At 40.6% G+C, this 21,094-nt stretch overlaps 2 protein-coding genes and 2 long non-coding RNA genes across 9 annotated transcripts; 2 read left to right on the forward strand and 2 right to left on the reverse strand.

The window, feature by feature from the left end:
• Positions 1 to 344: 344 nt before the first annotated feature.
• On the reverse strand, positions 345 to 9,366 carry LOC144536511 (circularly permutated Ras protein 1-like). 2 transcript variants are annotated; one of them, XM_078279693.1, is made up of 21 exons: positions 9,264 to 9,366; positions 8,866 to 8,981; positions 7,403 to 7,645; positions 6,678 to 6,911; positions 6,447 to 6,581; positions 6,265 to 6,342; positions 6,087 to 6,160; positions 5,653 to 5,829; positions 5,520 to 5,561; positions 5,164 to 5,253; positions 4,790 to 4,941; positions 4,592 to 4,673; positions 4,249 to 4,379; positions 4,054 to 4,138; positions 3,832 to 3,938; positions 3,607 to 3,719; positions 2,641 to 2,758; positions 1,934 to 2,074; positions 763 to 859; positions 629 to 655; positions 345 to 522 (listed from the first exon to the last, which is right to left on the reverse strand). In XM_078279693.1, exons 2-21 carry the CDS (start codon positions 8,948 to 8,950, stop codon positions 433 to 435), a joined length of 2,301 nt encoding a protein of 766 aa, XP_078135819.1. In that variant the 5' UTR covers positions 8,951 to 8,981; positions 9,264 to 9,366; the 3' UTR covers positions 345 to 432. The 2 variants fall into 2 exon arrangements, with proteins under 2 accessions (XP_078135819.1, XP_078135821.1); XM_078279695.1 differs by having other exon boundaries at positions 9,260 to 9,363.
• Positions 8,436 to 10,572, forward strand: LOC144536515 (uncharacterized). The gene is made up of 2 exons (XR_013503751.1): positions 8,436 to 8,585; positions 9,749 to 10,572. It is a non-coding gene; the product is annotated as an uncharacterized LOC144536515 (long non-coding RNA).
• Positions 10,361 to 19,134, reverse strand: LOC144536513 (protein kinase C and casein kinase substrate in neurons protein 3). 5 transcript variants are annotated; one of them, XM_078279698.1, is made up of 12 exons: positions 18,966 to 19,134; positions 18,658 to 18,859; positions 17,788 to 17,921; positions 17,342 to 17,465; positions 17,031 to 17,187; positions 16,549 to 16,784; positions 14,510 to 14,665; positions 13,941 to 14,116; positions 13,733 to 13,853; positions 13,304 to 13,371; positions 13,092 to 13,171; positions 10,361 to 11,016 (listed from the first exon to the last, which is right to left on the reverse strand). In XM_078279698.1, exons 3-12 carry the CDS (start codon positions 17,907 to 17,909, stop codon positions 10,904 to 10,906), a joined length of 1,353 nt encoding a protein of 450 aa, XP_078135824.1. In that variant the 5' UTR covers positions 17,910 to 17,921; positions 18,658 to 18,859; positions 18,966 to 19,134; the 3' UTR covers positions 10,361 to 10,903. The 5 variants fall into 5 exon arrangements, with proteins under 5 accessions (XP_078135824.1, XP_078135825.1, XP_078135826.1 ...); XM_078279699.1 differs by lacking the exon at positions 18,658 to 18,859; XM_078279700.1 differs by lacking the exon at positions 17,788 to 17,921 and having other exon boundaries at positions 17,342 to 17,412; positions 18,966 to 19,128.
• LOC144536517 (uncharacterized) lies at positions 16,763 to 20,675 on the forward strand. The gene is made up of 3 exons (XR_013503752.1): positions 16,763 to 16,840; positions 20,221 to 20,256; positions 20,364 to 20,675. It is a non-coding gene; the product is annotated as an uncharacterized LOC144536517 (long non-coding RNA).
• Positions 20,676 to 21,094: the final 419 nt, after the last annotated feature.

Raw genomic sequence — 21,094 nt, forward strand, 5'->3', positions numbered from 1 at the left:
AATTACATAATCATCAGAACTATATTAACTGTTGTGTTGGCGGCTTACATATGTTGTGTGATCTGTTTTGCTGACACAAAAGGATCTAGGTGTAAGCTGCATGATGGTGTTTCTGAGTCCGGTTTTTCCTGTGTGTTTTGGTCCGTGCAAAAACATAAACTCTGCCACTGGGACACTGTCAAATACACACCAATGTATACTGCCCTTAGCAGTTTTGATGTAAGACTGAAATCATTTACTCTGAGAAATGAGTTTCTGTATAATACAGATGGCCATGTTTTATGTTGATATACTGGAATACATTATTTACATTGTGAAATATGTGGGGATATTCAGCCAGATAATCAAAGTCAAACAGCAGTATTTATTTATCCTTGTCATTCATGACTAGAGTTGCTTCCAGCGAGATAAAAGATGCAGGCTGACAGTTGGCTAGAGTTTATGTTTATTCTTCAGTGAGATGGACTTCCTGTTGCTGTGCTTCATGGTGTAGAGCAGCGCTGCACCAGCGTCTGTTAGAGACTGGGAGGAACAGAATGAAGCAAGAATGACCATAAAAAGTTAAGCAAAGCAGGCAAAATATTTTAGTACTAAACAGTATAATTAATAAGGACATTATTTGATTTACCTGTGAGTCTGAAAAGACAGATTTACTCTGGAGAAAAAACACAAAATAGTTAAGTGTATACAGTAACTGTGGTCATTCTAACCAATGTGACACACTGACCTGATAAAAAAACAAAAAAAACTGTAAAAACTCACCCTTGTGAAGATTTGTATGCTGTTGTTGTATATAGGCTCCATGGTTTTAACCCATTCTTGGTATGTTTGATGGTCCTCTGAACTTCGATTATGCATTCTGCAAACAGACAGACTCACTATGTAGTACAGTATCTGTAGCCTAAGAAATACTCTGCATCTAATAAACAGCATGAATAAAGACACACACTGTCATTTTACTTACATTATCAAGTAGATGATAAGGAATGAAAAAAAATAATGAAAAGCTTTGAATTACAAAAGAATTTCACCAGTTTGAGATAAAATACTGATGGTCTTAAAAATCATAAAATTCTCAGTTCATCAGATTAATCAGATGTACAGGACCAGTCTGGTACTGTATTTGAACATTTTAATGTCAACTAAAGAGCCAGACAGTTCATCTGATTTTCCTTTAACTTTAACGTTTTACTTAGTTTTGTTCTGAGTTTCTGTAATCCAATGCAGTCATATTTGTCATCTAAATTTACATATTTTTGTTGCAAAGCGTTCTTAAACTCCTTTTTAACTTCACCTGCATAATTACTGGACTTGTCATTTTACCTGTCTTTTGTCTTTTATGTGTTTAGTATACAGAATTCCCCATAATTAAATGCATTTGTCAGACCTCAGCATTAAAGAGCCCCTATTATGCTCATTTTCAGCATGATATTTGTACTCTTGGGGACTAGAATAGGTTTACATGCTTTTGATTTTCAAACAGCTCTTGGCCCACCTTCCTGAAAAGCCCAGTCTGCTCTGATTGGTCACCTGGCCCACTCTGTTGTGATTGGTCAACTAAATTCCAGCCACTGGGCTGGCTGTGCTTGCTCAGGCAGCGCCAATGGGCAGCACATTTGACAAACTGGGCTGGCTTTCTCAATCAATGATATCATTAATGAGGAATTTCAAACATGAATGTGGGCGAGCCGTTTTCAGGCAGTTGAGAAAAAGTGCTGTCTGTGGGATAGAAAGCTCCATTTGGAGTGAAATGTGTTTTTTTTGTACTTTATACATCTATTACATACACAATCAACTATATATATATATAACACACTAAAAGACTGAAACAATCCCAAAAAGCATTATAGGGGCTCTTTAAGTAGCTCTCATTCTACATGTTGCCCACACAGAAATGTCAGTCAGAGTTCCCTCCATCCCTCCTGTTACTCACATCGCTCTCTCCATCAGCTTCCTCTGCAGCTCTCCCTCCCTGCTGGCGTCGAGGAAGCGGCCTCTGACAGCCAGAGCAGCGCTGGCCTGTGACGAGTTGAGCTGAATGATGGCCAGAGAGAGAGAGGATAGGGCCGCCAAGCTAAGAAGGAGGGTCACACATTTTTATCATAAGAGTGTTTCTCAACACATAGCTTCAGCCTTGCTATTATAGTACTGTGCAAACACACACGGGGGCCACTTTGTAGCCGCTCAGACGATGAATTGCATGACCTTCATTCAGTATATAAAACAAGCAGACTGAGTTGAGAGGTTTATTTACTGTGTGACTAAATGTTAGAATGGATGAGAAATGCAATTTACATGGCGCAATCATTTCTGCATGATGCGAAGGCTCCTGTATCTCAGCAACAGCTTGACTCCTTGGATTTTCAAAACAGCTTTGCCTAAAGCTTCACTGAGATTGGTATAAAATAATACATCTAATCAATTGTTGTCCTCAGGTTGTATATGCCTCGTTGATTAAAGATGTCAGGAGATAATGACTTGTTTAAGCTTTCAAGGAGGCCATAAGCATGCAGACAGCTCAGTGGTGTGTGTGTGTGTGTGTGTGTGTGTGTGTGTGTGTGTGTGTGTGTGTGTGTGTAAAGGTAATCTCAAAAAACAAAAGTGAGAGAAACACTGTAATTATGGAAACATCATTATCACCTGTCATCAGTAACTTCTCGTTGTGTGGTGATCACTCTAAGCATCCTCTGTCCCTTCCTCTGCCTGTACCTGATCTGCAGCTGGATGGACACACTGCTACCAGAGGCCGGCACCGACACTGAAGAGATGCACAGAAAGAACAAATATGAATTGAGAGAGTTTCTGGTTTTGTAAAAAAAAAAAAAAATCTACTGTTTTTGAAGCACAGAGAATATACATGTTGCTTTTTTGACCATACTACATATGGTGACACGGCCTGGATTGGTTTATAGATGTACAATGAAAATCAGCAAATGTAAGTGCTGCAGTGGTCGAATGAGTCAAACAGCGGTCTGGACTGTAAGAGCACCACATAGCTGATGCAACATCTGGCACATCAGTGTGCTACTATGCTCACAAAAATAATGCTAACATGCTGATGTTTACATTTACCAGGATTCCTCATCTTAGTTAAGCCTGTTAGCATGCTAACAGTTGCTACTTAGCACTAAACACAAAGTACAGCTAGGCTGATGGGATGGTGTGACAGGTATTTAGTTATTGGGTATTGGACAGTCAAGGGATCACTAAAAGTTATAAGAATGTATTAACGCTGGATGATTTTCAGATGGACATTACAAAGACTTCCTCGGGTGGTCATGAGACTCAATGACATTTTGGTGTCTAGGCATGATGACCCGCGTCATCGGCAGAATCTCCACTACAGGACTCGGACCGAAGAGTGAAAAATGTGTCTTTATAGCACCAAAGGTGGTGTACCAAGGGTACAGAATCGAACACATGAGAATTCATCCGGTGTCTGACACGTCCTTATGGAACATCCTGAGGCCCATCCAGGGGTTTCAAGGATATAGGCATTGGCTGCTAGATATGTGGGCTGGCCAGACATGGATGCAGTTTTAAAGTCTGCAGTGAGACATGCCAAATGTCTGTGAATTGTGACATACTGTACCCGTTTTCTCTCACCTTCTGCATCCTGTTTACTGACTCCAAACTGGAAGGTGATCTCTGTGTCTGGGTCCACGTTCCCCACCTCTCTGGTCCCTTTGTGTCCTGCCTCCCTCTCTCCTTTCATACGTCTGGACCAAAGCAGAACATCAGTCCAGTGAAGTGCATTCATGTGCCAACTAGACCACTCGATGAAGAATTTAAGAATGTCAGTATTCAAGGTTTATACAGCACATCTCTTACAGTGATTGGGGCAGCAGTAATGTGACAGTGCAATGAGTGGCTATGGTCCTGTTCTCAATGATCTGTTCAAACTCTTGGTGCAACCTATTGGGGCTTGTTATCACCACCTGGGGGACAAAACACACAGATAACAAGATCTGATGAGTGATATACATTATAAAAACTACTGTTACTCAATATAAAAATCTGACAAATGTTGAAACACATCACAACACATCTTACTGTCCCTCCACTGCGATCAGCGAGTCTCCCTAGCTCATCCAGCCTGCAGTCTGTTCCCTCTATGGACAGCACAGACACTGTAACACTAATGAAATAAGGACATTTCAGTATGAACTTCATTACAGCACAACACTAGACCAATAGCCTGTTCAGCAGTTCCATTCTGATGACATTGATGAGGAGATGTGTACCAACCCCTGATTGGCAGCATATTCCCCCAGCTCCTGGTAGAAGATGGTGGATGAGAGGAGGGTGCGAGCATCAATATCCTCTTCCTCTAGATTCCCCAAATCTGTGTTGGCCTTTCCATCTGTACAGATAATCACCTTCGAGATCAGCAGGAATTGCAGGTCAGGATTGTATTTTTTTTGAAAATTGACATATGGTTGCTTTTAGAATTCTTTTTGTACGAGCTTTGCTAAATCTATGCAGTGCTGTGAAATTATCATTTACTACATGGCACATGTATAATGTACTACATGGGCTAAAACGTACGCATATACATCTGGTATAGTCTTCTTAATAAGACCGAACCTACCTTGGACCCCGGCTGTCTGGAGGCTATTGCAATCGTCAGGAGAGCAGCTGGTCCAAGAGCTGTGGTCCCACCTTCAGATAATCTTTCAACAAGAGGAAAATTAAAAAGCACATCTGTTATTTGAGGATAAAGTTACTACTATGTAAGAAAAGACAAAAAACAATTGATTGTACTCAAATTACTGATTTTTTTCCATACCCCCTGACTTGTCTCTGTAAGTAGTCCTTGGTCTGTGACAGTGGAGGTGGAGTGGGGAAACTGGCTGCAGCCTTTTTCAGAAAGTCGCTGTCAGTTAACTCAGGACCGCTCAGGGAATGTGACGTGAAATGCTCATTTCCATGCATTGTCACCTGGTAATAAAAACATTAGGGGATGAAGAAAAGCAGAAGTAAATACTTGTGATTTTTGTGCTCACTCGCATTTCTATATGAGAAAATAATAAGCTGGGGAGAAAAATGAAATATAAGTCAGACACAAACTTAAGAGAACAAAATAAGTAATAGAATTAGGAAAGAAAATGTCTATACAAATCTATTGTGAACATGAAATGAACTGTTTTTCAGTGTATGTACCTGAGAGTTGAAGGTGATGAGTCCCACTCGTTTGTCAGGTTGTTGTTCACTTAGTCTCTGAACACACTGCAACACAGCTTCCTGGACAAACTGGTTGGAAGAAAATGATTTCTTATCACTAACAACATCTAGATATCGTCTTTGGACAGCTGCTATTGTTGTGGTACTATCTGTTGTGCATGTACACAAACAGCATTTTGTAAGTGTTGTTTTTTAAGTCAATTTATGATGTGTTGTGTTACTTAGAGAGTTTGCCCTTTTTTAAATGAACTCTAACTGGACCTACAGTATGTTTAGACTCACATAGTGTTCACTTTTCAGTCTTACAAAATTAAAAATGAGGGAAAAAAACTCACTTCAAGACGAGATCTGTGGACAACCTGCTCTCCCTCTGACCTCTTAAAACAACAGAGATTGATCATTTGAAACACCACAGGTTGTATTTGTGAAAGCCAGTAAACAGATCAGCGTCAGGTCGTGTGCTTTTACCTGAGAGGTTGTGCTCATGGAGCCTGAGATGTCGATGCAGAAGAGCAGCAGAGCGTCAGCAGCACACAGGGGCTTTTCATTAGGAAAGAGCAGAAAGAGGCTATCCTGGTGACGACACTGTGGTATACTGGGAGTGCTGGTCGGCTTCCATGGCTGACAGAAGTAACAGTCCTCAACCTGCAGTTCATCATAAGAAGAGAACATACTGAGAAACCTTACCAACACAAACTGAGTCCCCTCTGCAGCCTGTATCAATCAATCCAAACCCAGTTATCCATTGTTCTCTTATGTTATGAACAATAATGCTCACACTTGTCATTCTCTGTATTTTCCCAATAGTGAATACGGAGATATACAGTTATTATTCACATTTTAAATCAATGCCTCTTAATTGTGTTGCTATTACTACTTAGAATAAAGATGGAATGAAATACCACATTGGCATAGCAGGACTCCAGCACAGAGCCACACTGTGAGCAGGGGGTGGGTTCTCCTTGTATGGTCTGCACTGGAAATATGCAAACATCATGGTCATCATAAGCCAACAGGACTGAAAATCTAACTAGATGGGTGATAATTAAGGTTTTATGGTGATGATAAAAGTTTACTGACTTTCCTCTGAGAGTAATTTTCCTAAACTGACAAGAAGCACATTAGGATTCCCTGGCAGAGGCCCCTGATCGGCCAATCCTGAGTAGGGAGCAGCAAGAGCATTAAACACAAGCACTGGTGGTGTAAAAACATTTGTGATAAGTGTTATTCTTTTGACAGTGACAGAGACTGTTGCAAATTACCTTTACTAGAAGACGAGATAAGTGACGTGTCTGAGAGTAATTTCTTAGATGATAAGTAGGGTGCGGGCAACAGCACCAGGTACTCTGGCATTGACTGCAGGAATGAAGGTCTTGGAGGAAGAGGTGGGACTGATGCTTGAAAGCAGAAAAGATTAAGGATGATCTGTCTATTCCTTAATACTGTCAAATAAAAAAATGAATGCAAATGGAGAAAAAAAGTTGTGCGTTTACCTGATGTCTGGGCTGACACACTGCTAGTGTCAGCTGGCAGCTTTACTTTGCACCCCGTGCCTTCTGGTGTAGTGTACGAGTAATTTGGGTCCCAGGGATGGGAATTTAAATCAGGCTCATCTTTCGGGAGGTCGTAGGTAAATGTCTGACTGTTGGTGTTGGAAGAAGGGAGTGGCTGGCTGTAAGGAAGGGACTGGCTGCGTGTTGCAGGTCTCATATGTGGTGGAAGAAGAGCTGGCAGATAGCGACAGTGTGTTAAAGGAACAATTTACCCAAAATAAAATAAACTGTCACTCATTCAGTAGGCTGCAGAGCAATGGAATTCCTACATAAGAGCAGTGGACGACCAAACACACAGTGATTTACCACCTGCAGCTCAACTCATCTATGAATCAAACCATAGGCTTAAAGGGCTAGTTCGCCCATATTATAAAAAAAACACGTTTTCTCTCACTTGGGATGTACAAGTCCAATATGTTGGATTGTTTTTGTAAACGAGAGGCAAACTTTCCTGATTAAATAAAGCCTTTTTTATTTAATTTGTTTAAATTATCGCACTAACTTTAATAACTGAAAGAGCAGTGGCTAACTTTTCTGTGTGTTTGGTAGACCTCAGTGGAGTGTGACTCAGAGGATAACACTAATACATCTAAGGTATTTGGGTAAATACTACTACAGTACAGAAACTAAACTTATTCAGCCATATACTACCACATTCACAGTACCTGTTTTTCGAGGTGTCTGCTGAGGAGTTATACTGCTGGATGTAGCTGCCTCCAGTTTATCTTCATTTTCATAGAAGACAATGGGCTTCACAGCCTTCTTCACCTCCTTGCTCTTTTCCAACTGTTCAATAACCTTGGAGGGAGATTGGAGGGATTTCGGTGATTTGGCTTCTGCAGAGTTTTTTGAAGGAGGAGGAGGGGGAGGAGTGCTAGGACGGATCCGGTTAACAGGAGGGAGAAGAGCTGAAAAGCATAGAGATAAAAAATAAATATGCAGTGGCTGTTAATTTGAGAACAGCGTCTTGCAAGAGAAATGCGAGCGCAGACAAAACAACTGGTGCAGCAAATACATTTGTGGTGTGAAGGAAATGTGACTCAGGTGGCAGATGGCTTTTACAGAGAAAAGCAAAGTATCTGAAAGAAATGTGGCTTTTAAGATAGATAGGAGAGGTTGTGTGTGTGTGTGTGTGTGTGTGTGTGTGTGTGTGTGTGTGTGTGTGTGTGTGTGTGTGTGTGTGTGTAACTGATTGCATAATACATAATGGTACTTAAACAACCAGTCACACAGAAAGCTGTGATGAAAGGAAAAATCCACAATTCCGTATTTATAAATTAGCAGTTATTTTGTAATTAAGTATTGGCATTAACTGTTTTAATCTTTCTCTCTATTCTTCAGTTTATGACTGAATCTATATTTTCCAAAAAGGCTTTTTGCCATCCTGCAGAGAATCGAGTGACGTGTTGGTGATAGGCATAGTGTCACAGTGAAAGCTTTGTGTCTCTTTGGTGGATTATTTCAAACTGGTGAGTCAACAATGAAGCTATTTGAATCTGAGACTGACTGTGACGACAGCTGCCTCAGTTGTTTTTCACTTCCCATTCCCACTTTCCCAGGCCCTGCATTTCTGTGAAACTTTGCAGTCATTGTCATTCTCCACCTGTCCACCAGATGCCCTCGGACTCTGACGCCCAAATCCTTCTGCTCACCTGTGTCCCATCCTCCGATCAACCTGTCAGTATTTATACCAGCCCCTTTTCCAAAGTCAGTGGCTGCTTTCTGCCCTTGCTCTCCAGTCTCTTCTCACAAAACCTGAATCTCTACCTGCCTGCACCCTTTTCCTGCCCCATTCCTGTTAACATGTGGATTTTCAGTTACTTCTGTTTGGACCTGATACCTTTGCCTGTAAGTTATCATCTATTATTTTCTTTTCCTTGCTGCCTTGTACACACCCCACAATAAAATCCGTTGATGTTTTGAATAGTTGAAATTCTGTCACGTGTCAAACTCCTATTGCAGCTGCATTAAAAAAGAAAAGAAAATCTGTGTCTGGCAAGTGATCTGTGGAATTGAGAAAACTAAACAGGAAAGTGGACCCAGAACAATGACGTGTATTTTTAAACAAGTATTAGTGTTATAAATTTGGATTTTTATTTGATGTCTGGAAGTGTTTGAAATAAATCACCTGAGCGCTTAATGACGTTGGATCCTGGGGCGTCTTTCTGACTCACTGATGGCGGCACATAAACAAATCCACAAGCAAATTCCATAATGACTCCACCTGCCTGTGAGAGAGAGGACCTAATAACACATTACAGAAGATACATTAACGTCTTTACCACATAAAACAAACATAATTGCAGTCCAATCCAAAGTAATTACAGTGGCCTAGGCTACAATGTTGTTCTGGGGAGCATGTGACATTCAGTTCCTGATGTTGACACGCCTTTATGAAGCGCTACTGTTTAAAAAAACAACAACAACAACAACAGTTGAATCCACACAAAGCAGCCAACATGTAAACCTTTTGTACCTGCGATATAAATTGAACCCATCCTCTCAAAATAAGCAAGACGTACTTACACGTGTAGAGTCCTTCAAGTGCTGCCAGTAGCCTACAGTACAACCATAAAGATGAAACCTTCCCACGTCTCACAAATGTTTCAACTAACTGTGTGACGTCTGGTTATTCAACATTTGCGTCTCGGACATCTTGTCTAGCAGGTTTCTCTCCTAAAGAGTCTGGGTGATACCGCAGTGTGGTGTGCGCATAAAACTGCAACATTTATTGCGTATTGCCTAACTCAAGTTAAACATTTCATGAACGTAAATAAAAATGGACGAAAGAAGATGTATTGAGAAACAGGGCAGTAAAAGGTCGAAGGTCAAGATGATTAATATGCCTTTCAAAGTAAAGGAATACCCTGGCCTACACAGACTATCCTGACATGTTTTTTCATATACACAGATCTTGCTAGTGAAATGTATATATTATGTCATGCTATTATATTATTATCACTTAAAATAATAGCATTTGTCATGTGATATGTCATTTTATTTGTTTTTAGGAATGCCAAGACTGTACTGTACTGTACTGGAGGACTGAGGACAGAAGAAATGAATGCCTAAACTAAAAAACAATTTAAAACTAAAGTTTGTCTTTCAGTATCTTACTATAGGCCTCGGTTTGATTAATGTAATCAAATTAATTTATATGTGAAATAAATTACCTGATCGCAAAATAAACAAACAATAAACAAACAAAAAAACATTATATACAGTTGAAATATCTGAAATTTATTTGAAAATGGTGGCACATATTCACACATATATTTGAGCTTTTTGTCTGTTATTTTGTCTTTTGTGTTTGCCTTAAAATATGAAAAAGAGTCTACAGCCATGAGATGGGCTATACTTCACCATCTTTGCCACAAGCATGCTAACACGCCAAACTAACTTTAACCTGCTGGTGGCTAGATGTAAAACCACTGGATCACTAGAGTCTTTGGGGTTCAACCTCGGTGCACCATGCATGACTGGTCAAAATTTCATAGCAATAAATTTGATAGTTGTTGAGATATTTCAGTCTGGACCAAAGTGGTGGACCAACCAACTGACCAACATTGTCATCCATAGACCCACACAGCTAGCATGGCAACAAAAAGTTGTCAACCAAATGGTTTAGAGGCAAAACAATTACACGTTTATTTTGAAAATCCTTTCCCTCAGTCAAAGTAACTTGTATGTGCTTCTACATAATGTGTATTAAGTAAACATTAACCTTGTGTGCTCCCATCATTGTAAACCTGTGCCTGGGGAAAACTCATGTAACAGCTTTCTTCATTACAGTGACCTAAGGACATGATGGCAGTAAATAAATATCCTCTTTTGTTCTCTTTTGTTTTGTTTTAACGTGCACACATGCATGCAAACAAACAAATGCAATCACACATATACACATACAGCTCCTGCACAAACAGTACATTTAGTCTTTGATAAGTTCATTCATTTTGCAGAATTAGCCTACTCAAACCAAAGAAGGTTAGAATATTAAGGTCTTAAATAATTTTATATTTATAAAATACTTGGGAACAGATTATATCTGACATTAACTCAGAATCAGTGACAACATATAATAATAATAGTTTGTTTTTTTGGAAGATTTGAAAAATAACTTTCTGTGAGAAATAAGTTTAGTACATCGTATATTAGACAGGGGAAAGTCACTCTGTAACTTCAACATAATTTGCTGGGTAGAAGCCCTCCTTCCCTCCGTCCAGGACTCCTCGACACCAGCCCTGGTCGTCCTCCTCCTCCACCTTCAGGAACACTTCACCTGTTATTACAGAAAAAAAAAAGTCTGTTCATCAACATAAAAAAACTTGATTTAATGAAGAGTAAATTGTGTGTCATGAAACACAGAGTATGTCAGTAAGTTTACTTTACTTACTTTACTGCCAACCAATCTTATACTTATTATTTGACACTTTGACTGTTCTGTAGTTTAACTAAAGTAGCACAATGCACGTTAAAGCCATTGCAAAAATGCCATAAGATGTTGTTCCTATTACACCCCCACAGACTCTTCTAAAATACAAAGCCTGTGCAATTTTCCAACTTTTTATTTTTGTATAAGTTAGGAATTGTACATTATATGTTAGTTTGAAAAATATCATTTTTTGTTGTTGTTGGCCTTGATTGACTGTGATGGTTGCTGTTTGCTAAGCTCACCTCTGAGCTACAAAAGTTACAGAAGCCTTGCAAATGGTTCTTTAATGTTTTTTGTACTATCTGTTAAGATTTTGATGCTTTATCAACCAGAATAAGAAGAGATACATGCAATTTCAAAATATCTCTCTTTAAAGGGTAACTACCGTTTTTTTCAACCTGGACCCTATTTTCCTATGTTTTTGTGTCTAAGTGACTGATGCGAACAACAATCTTTGACAGTATTAAGCGAGATTGCTGCAGTCGGCAGCGGTAAAACAAGCTACAATGTAAGTTAATAGGGCAATTGGCCCCATTACCTTACCTTCATAAAAGTGCTTATTTTGCCACTGACTGGCTCAGATTAATATTCTAAGGTGTCCGGTATACTCGCGCGCGGGCCGACCTGTCGAACGCAAATGTGACGTCATGGGAGCGCCTTAACTGCTTATACTCGCGCGTGGTGGTCGCAACACTGGTTGCAGTCTTCTCCTGAACAGAGGTGTTGCTAATGAGGAAAAGCTACCGACTTTGCTCTTTCTACGGACTAGAAGAAGATGAAAAAGGTAAACAATGGCAGAACTGGCAGCAGCATTGATGTCAATGCTTCGATTTGATTTGATGGCCTACTTCGTCGGATCAAGCCTTTCATTTCACCATAAAAGAACTCATCTTAACCCAGTAAGTTTACAAGAGAGACTTGCAGTCACTCTGAGAGTCCTGGCGCGCCAACGAGATCTACGTCATTTTGACGTCACATTGGCGCACGACAGGTCGGCAAACATAAAAACATCCGCGAAATTGCGTTTGCTAAACCCACCAGACTATATGTAAATAAACAGTAATTTTAGCATCGTAAAATACACTTTTTTTTGGGTCGTCTTTCCACTTTTCCAACTATCACAACTCACAACTGCTTTTTTAAAAGGAGTCTGGTGGGTTTACCGCTAGCAACTTCAGAGCTGATTCTGGTTAAACAGAAAGGTCTCAAAGATGTTTTAAAGGTCTATCTCTGTAGGGATCCTTTCCATAATGTTGTCAGACACTTACACCATATTAATCTGAGTCTGTCAGTGGCAAAACGAGCCCTTTTGTGAAGGTAAATACAAGCTGGACAATTGCCCTATCAACTTACATTGTAGCTTGTTTCGCCCCTGCTGACTGCAGCGATCTTGCTTAATACTGGACCAATGTCAAAAATCGTTGTTCCCATCAGTCACTTAGACACACTTAAACCATAGGAAAATAGGGCGCAGGTTGAAAAAAACAGTAGTTAGCCTTTAAGCAAGTTTTGTCTTCACAGAATGTGAGTGATATTTTAGCCACAAAACTAAAGTTTAGAGTTGTTTAATTGTACAGTCTGTACTTAACTAGCTATATGAATTAAACATCTATTTCCAAACTTTGATAAAACTACAGCACTATCAAACAGCTTAAAGATAAAGATAAAACTTGTATTTTCATAAAGAGTTGGCCTTTAAACATATTGAACTTTAATACCCAGAAATAATGTAATGTAACATCAGCCTGTCTGGCATCATTTTAGAGGGATGGGATGCATTTCTTGTCTTCCCACTCAGATTTATACTGATATAAAGGTTGTAATAATGTATAAAACTCTTACCTATTTTAGCTTTCAAACATTGAGAATAACACTTCTGTCTATATCATTTAAGTGTCGTCACATCACACTTTATGTGTCACCTGCTTTAAAGGACAGCTCATCGCCCTCCTCTCCCACGTAGTCGTACAAAGCTCGCACCTTCACACCCCCGATCATCACACTAACAGGAGAAGATGTGGATGTTTGAACAGTCAGAAAAAACATAAATATGATTTGGAATAAAAATGTACATTGTTTTTTATAATTTTTTTTTAGTTATCATAGATTGAAAGCACTTCACTGGGAAACTTACGGTTGGCCCTCTTTTCTTTTCTGGTCTCTCTTCTTTCTATTTAGTTTTTTTACTGGTGGGACCCATTCCTGATGGAAGAGTGTAGTGAAGTTTGTGTTCAAATATATCAACACACACAGCTACACTACATCAATATTCCCACAAAAAAGGTCTTGTTTACGTGAGTTTGAGACAATGTGTGAGACCATGAATTTCTTTAACTGAGGTAAGAACAAAAAAAACACTAATACAACAAGGTTTGCACACAAAAACAATATTCAGTTGAGAAGATATATGCCACCTTTAGTCATGATGTTTCTAATGTAAGACTCTTTTGTTCTGCTAAATACTGTAAAAACATATTGTACTTATATACTTATTGTAATTTGGTCATCCTGGGAGTGCATGTACTGTATTTTTCTCATCTGTGAGTGAAACTTTGTAACATACTTCAATCTTTGGCCAGTCAGTGGGCATGCCAGGACCATGGTTGTTCTTCCACCATTTAAGATCATCTTGCTCACTGATGGACATCAGAGTGTTGTGGAGCTCACTGTAGACCACCTTCACACTGACACAAGGACACAGTAAATACACAGAAACACGTGCTCTGCATTAACCCCTAACACTCGCACCCAGTCTTCTGATGGCTGCTCACCTCTCATTGTTGGTGATGTCAAGATGTCTGTGGATGGAGAGGAAAGTCTGCTTCAGGAAGCTGATCCTCTTCCTCTCCTCCTCCTGTGACAGTTCAAAAATGGCTTCCATCTCCTCCATGTAGCGAGGTGTGTAGGATGTCACATCCTCCAGCATTTTCTCGTAGCGGTCTCTACTCTGCAGGCAAAAGGAAAAAAGCAAAAGTTGCTCCGTCAGGATTCAGAACATCTACTGTGTTTCTTTAATGGAGGACAATCTAAAATCTATAAATCATCTGGTGCTTTTTGCCGTTCCCATGCTCGGCTCCATAAACACTGAGCAGTGTAACAATAACACATCTCCATACAAGGGAAATGCTTGGAACAGAAGTTTAAGGCTGGGGCTCGTACTAAGAGTTGATAGGGAATCACTGCATGCAGCAGGCAAACAACATTTTCCTGGAATGCAACATGTTTAACTGTGTGGCATGTCATGAATCAGGGGTTGTGAATTTAAATGTAGCCCTTATTCAACACGCATGACTTAGCCTATCTGTAATGAAGTGGTGCAGTGTGTTAACATCCCCCTCACCTTTTCTTTCTCCTCTGTGATCTTCTCTCTGGCCTCCGTGATTTTCTGCTTTTTCTCTGGACTCATCTCAGTGTTTCCATTTGCTTGTTTCTCTTTGTCGAGGGCTGTTTGCTCCCTCTGACAGGACTTGTGATATGCAACTCGGGCCTTCTCCAGCTGTTGAATACACATTTGCACACATGCATGTTGTTTATTTAAAGGAAAAGTTTGACATTTTGGGGAAATTTGCTTATTAGCTTTCTTGTCGAGAGCTAAATATGAAGCTGTGGCTAGGAGATGGTTAGCTTAGCTTAACACAAAGACTGGAAACAGCTAGCCTGGCTCTGTATAAAGTTAAAATGTACATTTGCCTACCAGCACCTCTAAACTCAGTAATCAAAATGTAATATCTTATTTGTTTGTATGTTCATTTGTTGGACATTCTTACGGAAGTCCTGACGACTCATTTAAAGGTACTGTGTCTGAATATTTTGATACATTCACAGTATTTAGCACCTCGACCTGCTTTATAAACAAACAATAAAAGACATGGAAATCTCACTTTTTACAATATGGGACAGTTAAAGTTGTAAAGTTTAGACTTAAGTTTTTGGTCAATTTAGTTTCTTTTAATTGATTGCTAACATGTATTTTTTTTGTGGCTAGAAAAATGTATGCATAACTTAAAGGAATAGTTTGACATTTTGGGAAATACATTCAATACAGTTTGTTAGCTTAGCTTTACAGGGGGCTTATGTGGTGGACTATTTCTTGGACTTCTTGAAGTCAAGTAATAGTCCGGCACCAAACACCCACAAAACCACAATGTGTCGATTTACACTTTTGCTTTTGTATGGATTAAACAAACAAGATACAACATGTTAATTAGTAAGCTTTAGAGGTGCTGGTAGGGCAGAGCCAGTGACTGAAAAAAAGGGGAAGAGCCAGACTAGCTGTTTATGCTAAGTGTAGCTTAAGGCGCTGACACACCAACCCGATTATCGGCCATCGGACAGTCTGGCGAGGTCAGTGACTCGAGTCTGTTCGGTGTGTTTCGTGCCGTTGTCAGTTGGAGGAGCCGTCGGCCTTCATTTGGGCCGATTTGACATGTTGAATCGTAGGGCGAGCAGTCAGACTCAATGACCAATCTGATTGGTGGAGTGCTAACCCGGAAATGAAGAGCGGGATGAGTGGGATGAGCGTGATGAACGCCTCTCAAAATCTGACGAAAATCTTTTAAACTGACCTTTGTCTATCTGAAATGAAGACAGATTCAGCAACTGCATGGCCTATTTCTCACTTTTTTTTTCAGAAACATGTTTCGGTGAACTATTTTCGTAAAATATGAGATTGTATTCCGAACGAGCCGCCATTATGGTCTGGCTTTGAAATTCGGGAGAAGCCAGACACACGTGACACGTTCGTCCAATCAGCTGCCGGTTTTCATTTTTTGGGCGACAATACAGATTAGCTCCGCCTGCTGTTATGGAGACGTATTACGTCTTGCGCACGCGCAGAACATACGCTCAAGTCGGCGTCGCTTCGGTGTGTTCCGAGGCACTTTTTTGACCAACTCGGGGCCTTTTCTGCCGACGGACGGCCGTCAGGTTGGTGTGTCAGAGCCTTAACTGTCTCCTGGCTATAGCTTCATATTAACCGTAAAGACTTGAGAGTGGTAATGATCTTCTCATCTAACCCTTGGCAAGAAAGCAAAAAAGTGTATTTTCCAAAATGTCGAACTATTCCTTTAAAGCATACTTAAAAACTGTTGTTGTTGTGCATTTTAAGACCTTTGAAATAGTAGTTTGACAAAAAACAAAAAATGTTTTATCGGTACTTCAAGGTTCACTTGCTAGCTTTTAACCGCATCTTGTGGTTTTCATCAGCAGATGGAGTTGCTAATTAAGGTTCGCAAACTCCATTTGCTAATATAGACAATGAGATGCAGTCGAAACCTGTTAAAAAAAGCTAGCAAGTGTACAAAAAAGTGGAGTACAGATTTGGTGTCGAACTTCCATTGCTACATACGACCACCATGACAAGCATGTGCAGACACACACCTTCATCGTCTTTTTAGACCAGGGTTTCTGCGCACGAGAAAAACTTGTGTTGTTGTCGTGACTCTCCCTGAACCCACAGAAGAGTTTCTTTGGAAATATCTCCTTCTGCCAGGTCTTCACCCGGGTTCCTTCCTCCGTCATGAGCGACTGGGAGATAGAAGAGTGGAGGGCGGACAAACGCTCGGTGGAGGTGAAGAAACATTGCCATGCTCTCATGAGGGAGCCATAAAGTGGCCCTGGGCAAGGAGAAAAAAAAGACAGACTGAGGAATGAAATAACACAGAGCACAGCGGTGAGTCATGGAACCAATAGAGAAATAATGACAGATGAATGAATGATTTGTAAAGTTTCAAGCACAGATGCTAAGTTTTCTAAGAACATTTCTAAGAATCAAGAGGTAATTTTAACTTGATGACAGCTGAGATGATCAAAAAAGGCCTGGGAATGCACAGGCTCCCCATAATGCAGCTTCCCATACTTACGAGAATCCACTATAGTCTTCCACTTGCTGCTCCACTGGCTGAGCTGCTGGGCGTACTGTTTTTCTACTTTTGCTCTCTCCATGAAGCAGGCCACAATGTCGTTGCAGGCCTGGAAGGACTGTTCAGTTCGGTGCACTGTACGCACATAATTCCCCGGCTGGGAGGAGGAAAGATGATGATGATATGTAAGAATAACAGGCCTGCAGAACTCAAGTTATCCATTCATAAACACACATTAGTACTGTTTTGGATTAACAAGCTATGCCTAGGGTTGTAGTTTACTTAGATTTGATCATAAATATAATCCTCACCATCCAGAAGCTCTGTTTCTTGGCATCCTGAGCTGGCTCTTTGGGAAGGCTCGCCATTATTGGGAACGTGTCTGTCTCAGAAAGCAAGAGATAGCTGTTTGTGTTATATGGGAGAGTTGCTCGACTGGTTGGGATGCAAAACGAGGAAGGAAAGAGAGCTTTTATTGGCAGACAGGCTACATTGATTATTATGCAACAGGTTGGACTTCTACAGAATGTAATGTGCATACAGCAGGCTGACTTCCTCATGAACAGAGCCGTTCCCCCTGCATGACAGGCAAGTCTGATAGGAAATAATTGGTGGCTGAGACCTTGCAGAGTGTGTGTGTGTGTGTATGTGTGTGTGTGTGTGTGTGTGTGTGTGTGTGTGTGTGTGCGTGTGTGTATGTGTGTTGCTGAGCTTATTGCCATAACAACTTTGACGATTCTGACGAGGTGTTATTTACACTGTACAGTGCTTGGATACATCCAAGAAGCCCCCTGCGTGAGGAGAGGGGGTCATGCAGTGGCAGCCTGGAATCCACAGGGGTGGGATCTGCCAGTAGGAATAGAACAGCTGCTCCGGCATTCTTCCTGTTGCCTTCCCAAAATAAACAGCAGAGAAAGGTCATCTTTCCCTTTGCTCTGACAAATACAAGGCCTATTAGAACCAACTGTCTCCCACTCTGCCATTCGATTTGGAGATCATGGCCACAAGTGCAAGATTTCTGCTCTGGCAAACAAACAAGAATGCAGGATTTGAAAGGAATAACGCGTCCAGATAGCAGACATTTTTGCACAGCATGTAAAGCAAAGCACAAGTGGCACATACATTGGAGGGAGATTGAACAAAACAAGGGAGATGCATGCACAAACATGCAAAGGATGCAGTCACATTCTGGCCTATTTCTGTCTTGGTAACACGTTGCCACATTGTTGGCTGAGTAATATGAAAGTGACTAACCACACCAAATCACAAGACTGAGCATGACGGAGAGTCAGGCTCATCTAGGACTTTCTTTCCCTCAGCTTGCTGGTGTTAATGCGTATATTGTCATGTTATTTCATCATATTTTTTTCACTATGAGCTCCTGCAAGTGGAAACATGGTGGGGAGTTGATGAAGGCTCAACTTAGATTTTTAGTTTACTGACTTTCTCTGATTCTGTTCTTGTTCATGCAGAGGAAAGGAACATGTTTGAAACTCAGCAACTCATCCTCTCATTATATCACACAGAAACATCCATATCAAAGCATATCAATGCTAAAAAAACTTCCTCCAGAAGTCAAAAAGAATCAAGAAGTGGCAACAGAGCAGTCATGCCTGGGAGCACTTACATTTCTCTCTGAATCACCAGTGATTACTCAAGTGACCACTTGTTACTGTAGTTCAAGGGCTGCTGAGGATTTTCTCTCCATTTCTCTGTCCGTCTCCCCCTTTCCAAGTGTGCCTCTCCTCCTCTAACACATGCTTCTCTCCCTCTCTCCTCTCTCACTGACCCAATTTTCCCTTGGCACTTAAAGTTACACACACGTTGATCTGAAAGTGGGTGTGAAACACAGAGACAATGCAAGCAAAAAATTAAACAAATCAGAGCGTTTGCATGCTAATCACTCTGCTGATAATTTACTAACTAATAACTTACCTTTTTCTTGCTTTCCTCCCCCGTCAGCTGTGGTATTCTAGTTCACAGTCATGAACTCTTCCTGCTCTGCTCCCTACTTTAACCCCATCCTTTGCTTCTTTAACTCCCTAGCTTTACTCCCTATCAGGCTGTTCAGCTCTTTGACCAGCACCCTCTCACTTTCTCTCAACAAAAACAGCTGGAAGAATCCCCCTCCTTCTCTCTCTCCATGGCGGTCCCTCCCTCTGTTTCTCTCAATATGGTGCTAATGAGATGCTGAACCTTCATTTTGCACGTTCGCTGGTCACAGAAATATGTCAGTGTGGCACAGAGTCATGTGAGCTTATTAGTGAGTGTGTGTGACAGCAGGGGGAGTGTGGGTGTCCCATGAACTGCTACATTAGCCCTGTGCCCCTTTGTGACCTGCCTTTCTCTCTATGGTCAGGCCTAGAAAAAGAGCATGTCAAAGGGAGAACAGTATGCAGCATGTTCACTCTGTTTACTTATTGTGGGATTTTTACTCTTTTGGATATTTGCCAGAAGTTAACAGAGGACACCAGAGTTACAGTTCACTTACTGCTGTCTATGTCTGGTTTATATATTTCAGTCGTTTTGCGATAAATGCAACCAGGGTATGTGGTCCTTTAGGCTCTATGATGACAGACATTGGAACAAGTTGCCTCTACATGTTAAAATTAAATAAATAGCCAATTGGTTTGTTTGATGTCGCAAGGACCGCAATGGAAATGAATAATGGACATCAGTGTGTCATCCAAGATGGTTTGTAGTTACAGCAAGTGCTATTTAATGTCTTCCTTCCAACAATGTCAATTAACCTAAACGTTAGATTTGGTTCATGCACTGAACACCTCTCTCCCACACACCCACACAGTGACTTGCACATGGCTTGGACTGATACATTTATCGAATCACCATGCACCTATATATTATTGAACTATCTACTTACATATACTATTATACTATATACTTTTATTGCGCTAAGATTCTTATTGTCATATCATTATCATAATGTGTACAGCTTATCGTTGCATTATTTACAGATTTAAAACAAATGTTTTTCCTATATTGTATTACTGCACTACTCTACGTGACCCTGCAAATTTCCCTCGGGGGAAAAATAGTGTTTTAAACTAAACTAAACCAAACCAAACTAAAGTAACTGAGAGAGTTGCAGTATGTCCCAGCAGAGATTTACATTTCCTCCCGGGGATGCCGGTATGTAGTCATTCAGATATTTTCTGCTTCATGTGCCCAGGTTTTGAGTCTTCTGCTTCGTCCAAGTTCAATAGAGGTGAGTGGAATTTTGTTTGTGTTGCTTACAGCATTTGAAAATTACATTTGAAAATTTCAAGAGTAACATCAGTTTCAAAAAGCAGTGCCCCTGTTTACTCTCCACAGACCACACTGTAAACAGCCTTCATTGAAATACAGATGGGTGACGAATGAAAGGAAAAACCTGATTAAATAAGTGGAAAAACATAATTAAAGCAGTTGCTTGATGATATGCTGTGGCCTGTGCAACCAACAGATCTCAACCCATTTGAACACAGATGTTGGACCATGTTAGACAGCGGACTATGCTCTCCAACACCATCATCAAAACACTAAATGAAGGAACATCTTTTGGAATAACGGTGTACATCCCTCCTGTATTTTTCTCTGAAGCAGTTTTTTTTTGTACCGTGAGAAGAAAATGTCGGCTTGTGGCTTCACCCCCACAGAGAAAAACAAAAAACAAACCCTGACATTTGTAATTTTGCCAACTATGAGCAGACCCCATATAGAGAAATACAAAGAAGGTGCAACCTGGACAACTGGCACAAACATTAAAAAACAACAGCATTATATTTAGATTGTTCTACCATGAACCTCACTCTGGCCACCATGCTAGCGAACAATCTCGCATTTGTCTCGTTGACGTTGTTCTCTATTGTTTTTCATGCCTTACAGGCGTCTTTCTGTTTGCTGCATGATTGCAGCCACTGCTTGCTTTGAATTAAGCCATCTCATCTTCTCCCTCCCTGTGAGCTCTACTCTTTTGTCCTATTAGCTCACAGAGCCTGATGGGAATATAATCCTGGACCTGAAAACAATGTTGTGTTCAACCACCGCAGGGCTGAGACGAGTTG

The sequence above is a fragment of the Sander vitreus genome, chromosome 21, assembly GCF_031162955.1.
Source record: "Sander vitreus isolate 19-12246 chromosome 21, sanVit1, whole genome shotgun sequence".
In the NCBI taxonomy this organism is placed as follows: Eukaryota; Metazoa; Chordata; class Actinopteri; order Perciformes; family Percidae; genus Sander; species Sander vitreus.

Bases quoted from the DNA above. Each gene is read 5' to 3' on its own strand.
- LOC144536513 (XM_078279697.1), bottom strand. From the start codon at position 17,590: ATGAGGAAGTCAGCCTGCTGTATGCACATTACATTCTGTAGAAGTCCA. The intron at 13,372-13,732 runs GTATGTTACAAA...CTCTTCCATCAG, and splicing joins CTGACTGGCCAAAGATTGAA to GAATGGGTCCCACCAGTAAA. The intron at 11,017-13,091 runs GTGACACATAAA...CTGTAATAACAG, and splicing joins TGAGCTGTCCTTTAAAGCAG to GTGAAGTGTTCCTGAAGGTG.
- LOC144536511 (XM_078279693.1), bottom strand. From the start codon at position 8,950: ATGGAATTTGCTTGTGGATTTGTTTATGTGCCGCCATCAGTGAGTCAG. The intron at 5,254-5,519 runs GTGAGTTTTTTT...TCTTCCAACCAG, and splicing joins TCCACAGATCTCGTCTTGAA to TTTGTCCAGGAAGCTGTGTT. The intron at 4,139-4,248 runs GTTGGTACACAT...TTATTTCATTAG, and splicing joins GAATATGCTGCCAATCAGGG to TGTTACAGTGTCTGTGCTGT.